Consider the following 17033-nt stretch of genomic DNA (forward strand, 5'->3'; position numbering starts at 1 on the left):
TCTCTGTACCGTTCCCATGAGGCGGACTGAGACAGCTGCCTTGGGTGGCAAATTCCAAGGGGTAGTGTCATGGACGAGAAGTGAGGAGAAGCAGTTATGGCAGACCCTCCAAGTGTTCCTATTTTCCAGGGACATCCCTGATTTAGAGAAGCCATCCTGACTTCTGATTAGATCCCGGAATGTCCTGCTTTTCCTTGTTGTTGTTTAGTCATTTAGTCGTGTCCAACTCTTCATGACTCCCTGGACCAGAGAACGCCAGGCACTTCTGTCTTCCATTGCCTCCCACAGTTTGGTCAAACTCATGCTGGTAGCTTTGAGAACACTATCCAACCATCTCGTCCTCTGTCGTCCCCTTCTCCTTGTGCCCTCCATCTTTCCCAACATCAGGGTCTTTTCCAGGGAGTCCTCTCTTCTCATGAGGTGGCCAAAGTATTGGAACCTCAGCTTCACGATCTGTCCTTCCAGTGAGCACTCAGGGCTGATTTCCTTAAGAATTTTCCTTAGGATGTCCCTATTTTCATTGGAGAAATGTTGGAGGGCATGGAGTTGTCCAAGCCCTGAGCTATCTGAAGGCAATCCTGTATGGGGAAGGTTTTTAAAAAATGTTTAATGTTTTATTATATATGTTGGAAGCTGCCCAGTGTCGCTGGGGCAACCCAGTAAGATGCGTGGGATAAAATAATCATTATGTAAAATAATCATTATGGAATGAGTAAATGAGTAAAATAATCATTATGGAATGAGACATTCCAATTTTCATCGGAGAAATGTCAGAGGATTTGGTATGGTGGCAAGATCTCACAAGAGCCCGCAAAATCATGTGTGATCTCAGCTAGCAAGGCTTCTGCGGGGACAGCAAATGGTGAGGGGTGTAGATGCTGGGAAGCACTTTCCTGTTTCACCTCAGGCAGCAAAACGGGATAGGCCACGCTTGGTCTCTGAATACCAGTTGCTATTGCGCCCAGGTCCTGCTTGTGGACTTTGCATGGGCATCTGGTTAGCCACTGCAAGACCAGTGAGACCAGACAGGCCTTTTCCCTGATATAACAGGCTCTTCTTTTGCCAAAGACCAGCTGCCATAGCAGCAGTGGCCTCCAGCAAACAGAGACTGGATGTACCAAACTCAGCGGGGACTCCCAGCAGGGAGGGACCTACACTGGTTGCTTGACCCGGGTAAACCTGAAATATACTCGGAGTCGAGAGTGGATTTAATGCTCTTTATTCAGCTCATAGTAGTGAGGAGGAATGGAAGTTCCCCTACAAAATCTGCTTTATATACATTATTTACACAATGGGCTGCACGTGATTGGCTAATTCCAGGATTCTCCTGTAGGCCAATCAGGTTGTGGATTCACTTCCACCTGGAGCTGGATTGGGTGGCTCCTGCGGACCAATCATACTGCTGCATTGTTCTAGGACCAATCAGACTGCTGGATTTTGGATCCTATTGTTCTAGGACCAGACTGCTGGATTTTGGATCCTATTCAACTCAGTACATAACAGAGCCCATCATCCAAGGACTTGGGTGAGTGCAGGGAGGGGGCTGTGATGCTTCATGCAGTGCAACTCACAGTCACAGAAGGCAGGAATGGCCAACAACTTGGTGGATTTAAAAGAGGACTGGACAAATTTATGGAGGAGACAGCTATTGATGTCTGCTAGCTATGATGGCTCTGCTCTGCCTCGGTCAGAGGCAGAGATGCTTCTGAATAATACCAGTTGCTGAAAATCGCAGGAGGGGAGTTGCTCTTGTGCTCTAATCCTGCTTGTCAGTTTCCCAAAAGAAGCATCTGGCTGCCCACAGTGCAAACAGGATGCTGGTCTTGATGGGCCTGATCCTGAAAGCTCTTCTTATGTTGTTAGGTTATTATGGGAGAGAATGGTGGCCTCACACCAGGGTCTGGTGGTGGCAGGGAGCCATTGCATAATTTGTTCTCAAATCCATTTGAAATCTCTGGACTGAGCCCTTCAGCATATGATGTGATAAGAAAGACGGTGGTGCCTCCGTGCATGTGCAGAATGTCTCTCCCACCCCCTCCAAGTGACCACAATGACATATCTGAGATCTGGAGGAAAGGCTTTTGGGTCCATCTCAGCTGTGATTCCTGCATTGCAGGCAGTTGGACTCGAAGACCTTTGGGATCCTTCAAATTCTGTGATTTTTGTGAGAGAGAACCAAGTGAGGGATCCCACCAGCTACTTGCTTTGGCTTGACAGTCTCTTTGTGTCTTGAAAGTCTGAAGTCATGAGTGGTTCCGTCACATTTTACGAATTTCATTTGCTTTGATCAGTTGTGCAAAACTTACTTGGCAAGCCAAACTTTCTCAGATCCCCACCTGTGAAATATGAAGAGTAGCAATCACACTGTAAAAAAGTTGTAAAATAGCAATAGTGGTATTTTATTGTGATAAAATAGACTGCAAAGCCTTGCCCGTTGGAAGTACTGCATGTCTGTTGTAAAGACCCATTAACTCCATAAAAGTAATCCTGATTGGCAAACGTGTTGGTCTGTTACAGCAAAACAAAGGAGAGTCCTATGGCAGAAACTAACAGAATTATAGTGAGGTAGGTAGCCCCTTTTTAAATTTAGTTGGTCTCTAAGGTGCTACTGGACAATTTTTTAATTTTAGAATTATACTCAGTGACACAACCCTTTGTGGAATAGAGTCCTCATCACCAGATCTAAGTGGGATCTAGTTTATGAAAGGATTATGGTTATAGTAAATCTCTAAGGCATTAGGATGCCACAATACTCTTCCCCCACTTTTTTTTTTTTTTAAGCTGGACGGCTCAATAAAATGCATTTATTCTTTCATGAACCCACCCCTCTTCTCCCCCCTCGCCTGTTAATTTGGTCGCTTCCAGGCTCGCTCTGTAATCTCACGCCCACTCTGCAGTCTGGACTGTACCATTCTCGGGCAGCAGGGGAGGCTAGTGGCACACATAAGCAGGGACCCCAACGACATTCCTTTGGCGGTCCGTTTCGTTGCAACCGCCGTCCCTTAATTCCTAAACAAACGGGCTCACACATATCCTAAATGTAAAAGAGACGCCTCGGTAGTCGAAGGCATGGTTACGAAGAGAAGCGTAGGAGTCCTGCTTTTTATTGATATCTATACAAAAGAAACGCCTGTTCTCCTTTCTCTCTCCCCCCCCTCTTGCGATGTGACATGGTGCAGCCCAGAGGAAACGGGAGGGGGAGGGTATATTTGGGGCAACGTGGGGGGGCGGGAAAGAGAGACGAGGCGGGCGGAGAGGTTGGTGCTACGTAGCCCTTCTGAGGAGTGAAGCTTAGGGGGCTGCAGCCATGGCATCCAACGGTGAGAAGAAGGGAGTTGGCGGCGGAGGGCGTTGGGCGCGTTTCAACCGGGGTCACAACGGGGGAGAATGGGAAACACCCCGCAGCCTTTGCTTGCTTTCCTCCAGGGGAGCTAAGTTTCTGGTCCTCGTGGCTGTGCAGACGATGGGGAACGGGAGGTCGATTGATGTTAAAAAGGGTTTATTTAACCTGAGGGTTAACAAGGGAAGGGGAAAGTGAGGGGGGAGCAGGCTTAATGGTTGGTTCTGTCCAGTTAATTCCGAAAAACAGCGGTTTTGTCTTGGGTTATTTTCTCCTCCTGACGAGACTCGGGAGCTTCCTTCCTAGGGGCTTGGGGGGGTTCCAGGCTAAATCGTCGGTAGGAAAATCACTGCACTCGGCAGGTGAAGGGGAAGGAGGCTTTTGCGTGGGTTTTTTTATTCCTGCAGTTCCAGGGTAGGAGGCGAAAGCTGCCTGCCTTCCCTCTCCCGTCAGTGGGGCAGGAATGGTGGGCGGAGGAGGGTTCTCCGGCCTTCCCCGTCTGCTTTAGACAAATGTTCTAGAAGACCCTTTTTAAATGGAGGCTTCGGGGTTTTCGTTCCAAAAATAACGGGGTGGTGATAAGGTCGAGGGCAAAAGGTGGACGTTATTGTAGAAGTAGCGCCGGATGAAAAACGGCTCCGCCTTCTAGAGAGCAGGAAGGGCCTTTTTTTCTTTCCTCTGCTCCGCGCCGCAGTCTCTAAACTGCGCAGTCTGCCGCCATTTTGTGATAGCGTGAGAACTAGGAAGCCGGGGAAGAGACGGACGGGGTTTCCTAGTCAGACTCCAGGGGCACGGAGAGGTTAGGCCGTTATGTAGCTGCGCATGCGCGCGGTCGCCCCCTGAGCTACGAGCGGGACGAGGGGGGGCCGTATGGGCAGTGGAAAAATCCAGCCTGACGTGATGGTCGGCGTAGCAAGGTTTATTGGAGGTGGGGGCGGTACAAATTGCGACCACGCATGCGCTTTTCTGCCTAGACGAGAAACGCGTACGCTGTTGCGCGTGCGTGTGAGGCTTGTCTTTGTCGCAGTGTTACATCCGGGTGCTTCCCCAACCGCCTGCACCTATCATTCGTTAATGCAAACGTCAGTCGCCCGCGTACTCCGCTCGTCAAGCGAGCGCCCTCCTCCCCTTAAAATCTCGGGTTTAGGTCCTATAAGGACAAGGCTGCTCTGTTTGTAACAACCCGGCGCCATAGCAAACTTCGTGTGAGTTTAATTAAAGGCTGTTCCTCTTACGTCTTAGTTCCCTGGGTGGGTAACTATCCTCTCTTGCACCCCTTGAAAACGCAGATTTTTTCCCCCTTTCCCTCCATACTGACGATGGAATTACATCGGTTCTGAGGTTTTTTGGATGGGGGGAAATTATTGCTTGGAAAACCCTGGGGGAAGGGGAATATATAAATACACATTTTTTTTCTGATGACACCACAACTTCCTCCTACCCACATGGTTGGGTTCTGTTTATTAATTTTTGGATTTTTCTTCACTGCTGCTTTTGATTATTGTGAACAGTCCTGAAAATAAGGCAACAGTGGCATAAATGTAACTAAGTAGTAAGTGCTTCATATGAGAAGTGTCAACGTTCAGAGTTGCTGTTCATTCCTAATCTCTTCCCTCAAACTTCATGCCTCACAGCCTTGCTTTTTAAAATAGTTTCTCTTACCCACAATGAAGCTAGCAAGAGCGTTCTATATGTACATATATTTTGTGCAGTACCCATTGGATAGGTGAATGTGTGTTACGATGAGAATCTGAACCCTTTCCTTAGTATTTGCCTGAATTCTTGAAAGTTAAAAGTGTAGAGAGGCAGGGGTGCACTTGCCCCCCACACCTTGACTTTCAATTTGAATGGGGCTTCTGTTCATACACATAGTGCGTAGATGCCTGAAGCAAGCATCCATGTATGTCAATTTTGACAAATGTGCCTATATGAATCATTTCTACTCTCTGTAGCAGTTAGTTAACTTGTGTGGAATCCTGCTCTTAAAATAGCTCAAACATTTTTATTTTGTCCCCTTACAGATTATAGCCAGTCAGCGACACAAAGGTAAATAAACCCTTGTACAATTCATCCTCCATGTATTGCATGTTTACAGGCTTTTAGATTGTGATACTCTTCTCACATAACTACAGTGTTAGCCATATGCGAGTAGTGCTTTTCTTGTCTCTGTAATCTTGAAGTAGGTCATGCTAGTCACCTGTAAAAACATAAAGGATGCTAGGGTGCCGTGAGCTGTTCCCAGAGGAATAGATAGACAAGATCCGACCTGTGGTTTGTTTAATCTTAATTTGCCAATACCAGAAAATCCTAATTTTCAAGTAGTGGTAGTACGTACTGGAAAAAAAATTAGGGGGAAAATTATATCTTATGAAGAAGCTGATAAAACTTGTGATTCCAAATTTAGAAAAATGGTTAAAATTTGCTGTAGTGTATACAGACTTGAAATGGATTACTTTTATCCATCCCCAGAGAAGCTGTAATAACATTTTAAAAAGGTTTTGTCTTATTCAGTGTGTATATACATTATAAAACTCAGTTTTAGCTGTGTTAGAGCATACATTATTAGTTTCCCCAATTCAAGCTATAGTAGTGCCCATACAAAGATAGCATACTGAAAATCAAAGATTCCCTTCAAAAGCATAACTCATTCCAAGAGTTGTGGGGATTTAAGACTATTGTAAGAACATAGGAAGAGTGTTGAATCGGGCCAATAGCCCATCTAGCCCGGCATCCTGTTTTGACAGTGACTAACCAGATGTTGGTGGGAAACCATCAAGCGGGGCCTGACTGCAAAAGCACTCTCCCCTCCTATGGTTTCCAGCAACTGGTATTCAAAAGCATTGCTGCCTTCTGATTGTGGAGGTAGAGCATTGCCATCATGGCTAGTAGCCGTTGATAGCCTTCTCCAGGAGTTTGTCCAATCCCCTTTTAAAGACATCCAAATTTGTGGTCATTGCTGCCTCTTGTGGAAGAGAAGAAGTGCTTTCATTTATCTGTCCTGAATCTTTCAACATACAGCTTCCTTGGCTGTCCACAAGTTCTGGTGTCAAGAGGAGAAATTTCTCTCTCTCCACTCTCTTCATGTCATAGATAACTTTATAAATTTCAATCACATACCTTTTACTTGCCTTTTGTCAAAACTAAAAAAGTAGGCCAGTTTTAAAAACTTGTGGTTTATAGTCACCAAATCCTATACTAGACCCACTGAAATTCATGAACCTGTTAGTCATGTTCAGTGGGTCTACTCTGAATAGAATCAGCATTGGAATTTATTTCTGGCCATTAGTCTTTTGAACAAAGTGAATTGTTGGTGTGTGTATCTTCATGCCACAATGAACCAATTAATTAGTCTTAACATTCCTTGTAATTTTCCTTACCCATTTGTGGTTGTTCAGACTTAATTGAAACACTCTCAGAAGTAGGAGTTCAGTCAGATGCCTGCAATGACATAGCACACTGGATTTGAAAAGACAGGCGACAATGGTAGTGACAAGCTTGATTCTGGTTGGGAGTGCAAGATTGTGAATTTAGTTTACAGTTTAGTTATATGTTCCTTTGCTGAATATTTTTCTCTTGCTTTTCTTTAGTTATGGGGCCTACCCAACTCCACCCACACAAGGTTATTCTCAGCAAACCAGCCAGCCCTACGGGCAGCAGAGCTATGGTGGTTACGGACAATCGGCAGATACTTCTGGATATGGCCAAAGTAGTTACAGTTCCTCCTATGGCCAGACTCAAAGCTGTGAGTATTGTAGCTTATCTTGTTTTTTGTTCTCATGACTGTATAGGAAAATATGAGAGGAAATTGGCTAAGCTGTGAAGCACACGTCTTTCTGGAGCTAGGAGACTGGAAGGAAAACACAGTACTTAAAGTGTCCTTTCCGGATGCTGTAATGTGCAGCCTTTTCATTTTGCAATCCTGTGAAGCACTTAAAAGTAGCAAAAAGGTGACACAAGCACAAGCAGGGCTTCGAATCTAACATGCTCTCATCTCAGCACTGCTTAATTTGTTGTTCTATGGTCACATCTCGGGATGCATCAGTGCGGTTACATATTATTATTGAAGAACTGATTAGTTATTGCTACACAAATTGCATGCCATTTGAGATTAACAAGAGTGAATTGTTTTTCTGAACAGCTGGCTATGGCACCCAGTCAACACCACAGGCCTACGGCTCATCAACAGGATATGGCAGCAGTCAGACTTCTCAGACGTCTTATGGACAGCAGTCATCCTATCCCAGCTACTCTCAACAGCCAGCCAGTTCCACCACTGGAAGGTAACAGTTGAGAAATCCCAAACAACAAGAACTCACAGCAGGGATAGTGGTGTAAATCTTCATATGCTTTAGGCTTTACTTTTTTTACATTAAATCTGCTGAAATTTGCCTGATCAAACCCCAGATGTACTCTGCTCTTTAGTCATACAATCATCCTGAATTCTTAAGCCGTATTCCAAATGGAATCCTGGAGCTTAAAGCCTCAGCCTTTGTATAAAGCCAGAACAGTATTGTAGGATGGTCTGTGTATTGAACTCTTTGTCCTTGGTTTGTGTCTCCTTGAAATCAGCAGTTACGGTACCAGCTCTCAGACCTCTACCTACGGACAACCCCAGAGTGGAGGCTATGGTCAGCAGTCCAGCTATGGCAGCCAACAGCAGAGCAGCTATGGGCAGCAGCCTTCTTACAACCCACCCCAAAGCTACGGCCAGCAGAGTCAGTATGGCAGTGGCAGTAGCAGTGGAGGAGGTGGCGGTGGTAGTGGATGTGAGTACCTTTTCCTTTCCTTTCACTTCCAAAAGCCAAACATGAGTACTATGAGCCAAATTTCATGCAGTGCAGTGTAGAAGCCAACGGCTGCCCCCCAGTGAGAAGCAAGGGGACCTGGAGAATCTTCATTCTTTTCCCCCACTCAAAAAATTCCAGGTCTCTTTGCTAGCAGAAACTATTGCTAACCCCCCCCCTTTTTTTTTTAACTTTCTCCAGCTGGTGGCTATGGACAGGATCAGTCTTCCATGAGTGGAGGTGGTAGTGGAGGAGGCTACGGCAGCCAGGATCAAGGAGGATATGGCGGCCAGCAAGACCGCAACCGTGGAAGAGGCAGTGGAGGAGGTGGCAGTGGCGGATACGGTAGAGGTGGCTTTGATCGGAGTGGTGGAAGAGGTGGCAACAGAGGTGGTCGTGGAGGCATGGGGTAGGTGTCCAGTCCATAGTTGTGGGAGAGGGAGTGGGTTTCTTTAATTGGCATCTCTCCTAGTACTTGCCATAAAAGCTAACCTCTTCTGGGAGGGTGCAGTGTGTGAACGGCTGAAATATATAGAATTGTTGGTAATCGAGGGTGGGCTACCACCATGTATGCTGCTAGGGGTCAGTGTGTTTTTCTCTATGGGGTGAAACTAAATGGATGTCAAAATGGTTTTTGTTCCTTGTCTGCATGTGAAGGAGTTAAAAACTCTTACTTTATGAAAATCAACCATTGCAGTAACAAGTCTGTGCATGGGGCAAAACAATCGTATTTTCATCTTGGATCTGTTGACAACCTCAAAAGGCGCACTTGATATGAACATAATTACTGTTCCTCAAAGGTGAATTACGGTCCTCTTTGAGCAATGTTGCCGTTCCATACAAATATATACAAGAACTTTAGTACTTCTTATGGGGGAAAATCGGTACCTAGACACTAGGGTTATCCTTCAACCCCCCAGTGTTAACCTGATGAGGTGCACTGAAGGGGCCTGGTTTGTATATGCTGATAAATCGAAGGTTATATGAATCTCTTCAGTAAGAGATTTTGCAAGACAAAGCTTCTATGCAGGTTGTAAGCCAGCTTTCATTGGGCTCATAATGCTCATAATGCTGTGGTCTAGCCGTGTAAGCCAATGTAGGCTAAAAGGATGTGTTTTGGTTTTCCCACATAGCGGCTGGACTTTCTGTACTTGTGGTTTATGTGTTGCAAAGCAGTATCCTTAATGCTGTTGGGTGTGCGTTAAGCCTCGGTGAAGGGGTGGTTAAAATTGGTATTTGACGAGGCAATGGTTGCTATGCAACATTGGCTCTGGGCTCCTGTTGACTGGGAGAGATGAAATAGTAGAGAGGTGAGTATAGGTGGGGGCAGCTGAAGTGTTGTTTGCTTATGAAAAGTTGTTGATCTGTTAACAATACCTGCTCTGTTAACAAATTCTGCATTTTGTGTGCCACAGGTGTGAAAGTCAATGAACTTTAATCAAATCTCCACCTTCCACATGTTAGTTAAGGGTCTGAGGAAGGGAGAGAGATCTTATGGCAGGCAGATAATGCAGTCTTTAGAGCTGAAATAACGTACTATTACGAATATGCTATGATGAGGGAATGGGTTTTTACGTGCTTTCAAAGCAGTTATCTGCATTTAGGGTTGTAAACAACAAAAGCTTTGCAAAAATACAAGGCACAAACTTGAGAAGGGTGAACTGGAATTAACAGCGTGCACGGTATACAATATTTTAAAAACGAGCTTGGTTCACCAATCATGCCAAGAATAGGACGGCAACAAGGAAACCAGCATTGTCTCGAAAGCTGCATCACGACGCCTCGTGTAACGTTTCAAGATCGGAAGCAAGAATGACAAAACACTAGAGCTGTTTCATTTGCAAACCTTCTCAAGGGTGTATTGATCCATTTTTTAAAAAAACAAATGCTAAGGGCAAAGAAAAGGTGGAGCAGGTTGTCTTTAGATCTTCAGGAAGAACCAAACAAAAGTGTTGGCCAGCATCTTAATGGATCTGGTGTAGTTTCTAGCAACAAAACTTTTTAGTCGTGGAAAAAAAAGCATCATTATCTTCTAACTTATCTCCTCAGCGGTGGTGAGCGAGGTGGTGGCTTCAATAAATTTGGTGGTAAGTCCAAAGAGTTCAAAAACTTGAACCGCAAAAGTGTATTTCTATATATTATTTTTCGGAGAGACTGATGTTTGTATGCCAAAGGGTTTGAAAAGCCACCGTTTATCAGATAAAAACCTATGGGAGCACCCCCTGTTGTGGCACATATGCCAAAATGGTTGGTTGTATCTGTGGTGTTGACTTCCACATTATGGGGCTTTCTACTCAGCCAAGTTCTTGGTGCCAATACAGTACATTTTGGTTGTATGTTTTGCAACAAGATGGGAGAAAATCAATAATCCAAAGACGTGTTTTGCGGGAGAATGTGAGAGAGAAAATCACTTTGTAAGTGTTGGTGTTGTTTGTTGTCTCTCCTTTAAAAAACACATGAGAACATTGGGTTAAAGCGTGTTAATGGAAGTGCATGCAGTCCTGAGGAAACATGGTAAAACAAAGGTTTATGGTACCTTGCTTAAAAAGTTACTGGTACAGGAATCAAGGGAGGGACCGCTCCTTTCAAACTTGGAAGTGTAACTTTGTTTGTATGAAACTCTTAAGAGCTCTTTCACAAATAAGTGGTTTCATGGGCTTCTATTTTAAGAGAGTTTGGTTTTAACATTACGAAGTTTCACAAATGGTCGTTTTGAACATGATTGTACCAAATCAAAAGAATTGTTTTTTAAGGAACGTTCCCATAGGGTTTGCTGAAAAAGGCTTGGCATGAACAGTAAAACACACTTATATAGGATTGTTAATGCATTTGAGACCAGTGTTGGGCATATGCTTTCAAAAATTTAAGATTGGGTGCAATAAAAGGTGTTGAAATGGTAAAAAAATATATATATACACATACGTGTAGAATATGTTAATAGTAGAGTGGTGATGCAAGTAAATAACCAGATGGTTTCTAAGAACATAAAGCTCTCATTTCTAAAGGGCTTATTCAAAATGTGTACTATGGTGTAAGATGGTTTGTTCTCTGTGCATAAGTTAAAGTGTCTCGTCTCATGAACCAAATCCAGAATAGATTGCAAAGGTGCTGGAGACTTAAAAGACTGAACAAGGGTCAGTAGAAGACTCTGGGTAGCAGTGGCTAATGTATGCTATAAAAGATGTCAAAATAGTGGTTCTCCAATGGTGTTCTGGGTGTGTGTCTGGAGGCCATGCTCCTCCCTGCAGAGCTGCAAAAAAATAGGTCTAGTATGACCTGGAGGAAAGAGTTGTAACTGGTTTTGCAGTAAGCAGTCTTGTAATTAAGACGTGGACCACTTCTGACTGAATGGGAGTGTTTGTTTTGCACTAAAACTCACCTTGGAACAGCACATGTTCCAACACTGGCCTGTTTCTGATGTGGTCGTGATGGTGGTGCTGATGTGAGAAAACAGTTTGGAAGTTCTCACTCGCTAACTGAATCTCTCCTTCCTTATTTTCATGTGCAAAAGGACCACGGGATCAAGGATCACGCCACGATTCTGGTAAGTGGCTGCAAACCTGAATGTGAGGCCAGCGGAAAAGTATTTCCAGGCTTCCACTTTGAAGAGAGGGGTAAAAATGTCAAAGGAAAACCAGAGAAGCCTATGGTGTCCTTAGACTGCTTTTCTACACTTAAAACCTTTTCTTTTCCCCCCTTTTTTTGTATTACTGTGAACAGCAGAGTTTCAAGTAATCAAGTTGCCTTTTAAAAACCCACAAACTTTGTAAACTGCAAAATAGATGAATTGTGCAGATTTGAGTTCTGTTCAACTGAGGTCTTCGGACAGTAACCAAAATTTTGTCTCAATTTGGAAAACTGCTTCATGTGGTTCAGTATTCATTGGAGTACAAGTTTGGAACTTTCATTTAGAGGCTGTAGGAAGAACTTATTGGGAAGCAGAAATTATGATGGAAGATAGAGCTAATTCTCATTCCTTGCAGCTGGCGAGCAGGATAACTCAGACAACAACACCATCTTTGTTCAGGGACTTGGTGAAAATGTAACCATTGAGTCGGTAGCAGATTACTTCAAGCAGATTGGCATCATTAAGGTAAATTGTGCTATTTATGCGTGTGAGATGATCCCATTACCAATAAGGCTGCATTTTTTTGGTTGCACTATACTCTTTGGTTGTAAAGTGTGCAGTGTAGAAGTGGGTAATCAGAGCTTGAAGGGCTGGTTGAGAGACTGAGCTGGCTAAAAAAAAGCAGCTACTAGTGGAGTTGCTGTTGGCAAGTAGAATCACAAAACACTGAATGGTCAGAGCAGTGCAAAAAGCCTGCGCTAGGTAGGGTGCATCAATTGGATATTTTTTATTTAAATCAGATTTTTTAAAATTTAAATTGGATTTTTAAAATAAAATGCTTTTGGAGGAAAAATCTTTCTAAAGGTAGTTTTCTGTTTAAGTTACATTATAGTCCAAACGCTATTCATCAGGAAATAAGGATTTGTTTTTTCACATGGGCTAAAGCTCAGTCTCAGATGGATACATATGCTACAATGTTTTAGTTAATTGTTATTCAGGAAATGATTATTTTTCTCCTTCCAATAAAGTACAGCAGAAAAGTTGTCCAAATATAAACAGTAAACTTATTAAACCTCACAATAATGTCATAATTATCTGTCTATGTATTTCTAATAGTATTACCAAATCAGTAATTTTTGATATAACTAAAAACTACTATGAAAATTTATTACTCCAAAAACGAAACCTTCATCTGGTTGTAAATATTAAGATTATACCAGCAAGAATGAGTTTTTCTTTAAAAAAAATAAAAGATTTAAATCAAGTCTTACTGACTAGTGATTTAAATCGATTTGATTTAAATCAAATCTACCCTGCTTTAGCCCTACCTACTTTCAGAGACTAATTGGTAGACAAACCTTTTGTTGGATATCTTTACACTCCAAGGGAGAATTCATGATGTCAGCAGTAATCTGCCCAGAACCTCATGAGCACATTCATTAACCTTCAGGGCTGTATAGGCAAGTTACCTTTCACATTTAAAGGTAATTTCCATGCAGTAGTATGGCACATCAATTGCAGCTCCCTAAACAGTTGTAGTCGGCACCTGTCATGTATTGAAAATTGGATGCAAGAACATTGAATTAGATCTTTCCAGTAGATTGATCTTGTGCTTTTTTTTGTAAACAGACAAACAAGAAAACAGGACAGCCTATGATCAACCTGTACACCGATCGCGAGACAGGAAAACTGAAAGGAGAGGCCACAGTTTCCTTTGACGATCCCCCATCTGCAAAGGCTGCCATTGACTGGTTTGATGGTATGGTGCTGACTTTGAATTACTTTTTTTGACTTTTGAAAGGGTTCCTATGCTTGTACTTTGAAGGCTTCTTTCTGCCTCCACTACTAGGCTTCTGGGGCGTGGGGAAATGATGAGATATAAATTGATGAATAAATATTGAAAGAGAAATAGATGTGCAGTAGAGGAGAGGTGCCAGTAGTGAAATAATTGCCTTCTATCTTTATATCTGGGGAAATAAAATCCTTTCCCCTGATCTTCTCTTAACCAGGAAAAGAATTCTCAGGCAACCCTATCAAAGTATCATTTGCTACCCGGAGGGCAGACTTCAACAGAGGCGGTGGTGGTGGCAATGGCCGTGGAGGAAGAGGCCGTGGCGGTAGAGGAGGTATATTCCACGTCATTGCTGTGGTTGATAAGTAGAGAAGTGTGTTGCTTGTAGCAGTATTGGCTCTTGTTATACCTGTATTGAGTTTCAGCAAGGGAGGGGGAAGAGGACCAACTTGTGTTGTGCAGCCATTCTGAAATAAGGGAGTTGAGGTATGAGTACTGCAGTCCTTCTAGGGAGGAAAGGTAACCTAATATAAGGTGTATATCAGCAAGGAAACATTCTGCAAAAAATCCTTTTTCACTTGGCTGCTGCCACTGATTTTTACATGCCTCTTTCCTTTAGGACCCATGGGCCGTGGTGGATTTGGTGGTGGAGGAGGTGGCGGCAGCAGCAGTGGTTCCAGCGGGGGCAGCAGGGGGGGCTTCCCCAGCGGAGGAGGTGGTCAGCAACGTGCAGGAGACTGGAAATGCCCCAACCCGTAAGCAGTTTGCTTTAGTTGTTTAGATATGAAGGTAGAAATGGGGCTAGTGAACTATTGGAACTCTAAATCACCTGTCTTCCCCAAATGTGTTTTTAGGACATGTGAAAATATGAACTTTTCATGGCGTAATGAATGCAACCAGTGCAAGGCACCAAAGCCAGATGGGCCTGGAGGACCACACATGGGTGAGTTTAAGGTTTTACTTTTCTCTCTGTGTGAAACCAATTACTATATATCCTGTTCCCTTGCTGGCGGATTCTTTTCCGTCTGTGTGAGATACACAGTTTGCCTATTTGGCACAACGGCATCTGTGAGAAAAGCACATTTCTCATTTCAAAATAGTTGCATAATACAAATCTGCTTTTTCCCCCAGGAGGTGGATTTGGTGAAGAGCGACGCGGGGGCCGAGGAGGCTTTGACAGAGGTGGCTTCCGGGGAGGCAGGGGCGGAGACCGGGGAGGATTCAGAGGCGGAAGAGGCGGAGACAGGGGCAGCTTTGGACCAGGAAAAATGGATTCGAGGTAAAGGTTACTTGAGTGGTGGCTACTGTAAAGGCTCAGGAATAGGAATCTAGGGATTCTGTTTCTGGGGAGTGAAAGAGGGAGGCTGAGGTTGTGACTGTTGGATCCACTTGCTGGGTTTGCAGCCTAGCCTTGGGGCTATTGATAGTTACTGTATAACAAACAATACAAATATGCAAATTCAAAATGTAAACTTTCCTTTCTTCTTTGCAGAGGGGACCACAGGCAGGACCGGCGTGAGAGACCCTATTGAGCCTGCATAGGATCCCAGACCATGTGAATTTATAAACTTTTTTTATTTTGTATGATGTCCAACTTCGTTGCAAACCTGTGTATTCCTTGCTGCGTTTGTGTACAAACTTTGTATTCCCTTCTATTTTATGTTGACTGTATTTGGAAGTAATCCTATACATTTAAAAGCCAAAATGTTTTAGTCATGCATGTATAACTGCTGGGCGGGGCGGGATAGGGCACTTGAATAATAAAGATGTTTTCAGTCAATTCTGAAAATAACATTGTTTTATTTGACTTTGTAAAAGTAACAATACTGTTTAAAAAGCATTGTTTGAAAAGCTTTTGTATTTGTATAAATTTTCCAACTTTAACATAAATTTGAAAAATGTGAATTGCTATAAAACAAATCTGCACAGTATCTCAACTGTTGTAGTATGGGAGGAAGTTTACATTCAGCTGAAAAACTCACTTTTTGACTCTTGCGTTGGTTTTGATTTAGCAAACAATAGCTAAAATCATAATCTGTTTAATGGTAGGCATGTGATGTTTAACAACTCACTCTTGGATCATCTGGTAGTGTTTATGAAAGGAGGGTTGTCCGTGTTACTTACTACTCAAGAACAGTAATGTCTGAATTGATAAGAGCATGTGAGTGCTTCATTTATCGTGATTTGGCAAATCTCAATACATAAGCAAGCCTTTGCTGTTAAGCATTTTTGCATACCAAGTCAGTGGCTGGTACATGGTGGGTGGAAATGTTTCACTTCCTTTAAGATACTTCTCATTTTTAAGAATGCAGCCAAAATTTTTCAACGTGGCATCCTTAGAGTCCTCCCCTTGCCTTTATGAGGTTCACATACCTATGGCTTAAGCCTAATTTCATACATAAATAAGCACAAGTCTAGCTACGCTGTTAACACTGATGGAGCTGACTCAATGTATACACTGCTGTTGATGAAATCTCCATGGAATGCCATTGAAATGTATGTGATTCATAGTGGATTTGAATACAAAAGTCTCAAATGCATGGTGGGGAGGCAATTTCCTCTTGTGCTGTTTAATTTTCTTATATATTTTTTAAAAATAGATTCTTTTTATCCTATCCTGGAATTGCTGGTTGGGTTTGTTGAAAGAAAAAATACATATAAATGTCATAGTCATAATTACAATTGTACTTGGCTGTCAGAAACTTGGATATTAAGACCAAAGCCTTTTTGCATCCTCTGTGTTAAACACTGCTGTTTTGTAGTCTTGAAGCAGCAGTGACAGCACTCTACTAAATCCAGTCTTTGCTAAGTTAATTTGACTTCCTTTTAACACTGGTGTGCAGCTAGTACAGTTCATTAATGCTTTGCATTGCATAATAGTGTACTTTGACCTTTGTGACTCAAATGAACAGGCAATGAAGCTTGATGCCTAAAGCCAAACCTTTAAAGTCACAAACCAGTCTTTGTATTTACATCTTGCTTGATTCTTGGTTTTAATAACATGTGAGTGGGCTCCGTGCAGATACTTTCGCTATTCTTTGACCTTGATAGATTTGTAATCTGGCCTTGACTATGAAGGCTCACGTTGCTAAATTATCTTCCATACGAAAAGCAGTAATGATGCTCATGCCAGGGAGAAGGCTTTGCTGAAATTCCTTTCTAGCATGCTCCTTGGAGGCAGGGTTTGGTGATGGGTTGAACAATCATGCAAGTCTCAACCGGTAAACTAAAATAAATTGGTACCTCGGGTTACATACGCTTCAGGTTACAGACTCCGCTAACCCAGAAATAGTACCACAGGTTAAGAACTTTGCTTCAGGATGAGAACAGAAATCGTGCTCCAGCAGCACGGTGGCAGCAGGAGGCCCCATTAGCTAAAGTGGTGCTTCAAGTTAAGAACAGTTTCAGGTTAAGAACGGACCTCCGGAACGAATTAAGTTCTTAACCCGAGGTACCACTGTAGTACAACAGCCCAAGTGCAGCTTTTCTTCAGAAATTGCCTTCACTCTGTCCTTTATCCATTTTCAGTGGTCCTTTGCAGTTTCATTA

General features: G+C 43.1%; 1 protein-coding gene across 3 annotated transcripts; it reads left to right on the plus strand.

Annotated features, from left to right (window-relative positions):
* The first annotated feature begins 3200 nt into the window (after positions 1 to 3200).
* FUS (FUS RNA binding protein) lies at positions 3201 to 15914 on the plus strand. Of its 3 annotated transcripts, none has more exons than XM_081835256.1 (15): positions 3201 to 3320; positions 5362 to 5386; positions 6928 to 7082; positions 7479 to 7620; positions 7910 to 8106; positions 8326 to 8533; positions 10174 to 10211; positions 11636 to 11668; positions 12108 to 12217; positions 13322 to 13451; positions 13702 to 13818; positions 14104 to 14239; positions 14339 to 14427; positions 14616 to 14763; positions 14977 to 15914. In XM_081835256.1, the coding sequence occupies exons 1-15, from the start codon at positions 3308 to 3310 to the stop codon at positions 15014 to 15016; spliced, it is 1581 nt and encodes a 526-aa protein (XP_081691382.1). In that variant the 5' UTR covers positions 3201 to 3307; the 3' UTR covers positions 15017 to 15914. The 3 variants fall into 3 exon arrangements, with proteins under 3 accessions (XP_081691382.1, XP_081691380.1, XP_081691381.1); XM_081835254.1 differs by lacking the exon at positions 3201 to 3320 and adding an exon at positions 4196 to 4268; XM_081835255.1 differs by lacking the exon at positions 3201 to 3320 and adding an exon at positions 4196 to 4268 and having other exon boundaries at positions 7913 to 8106.
* Positions 15915 to 17033: the final 1119 nt, after the last annotated feature.

Source organism: Podarcis erhardii (assembly GCF_964252035.2).
Source record: "Podarcis erhardii genome assembly, chromosome: 13".
NCBI lineage: Eukaryota > Metazoa > Chordata > Lepidosauria > Squamata > Lacertidae > Podarcis > Podarcis erhardii.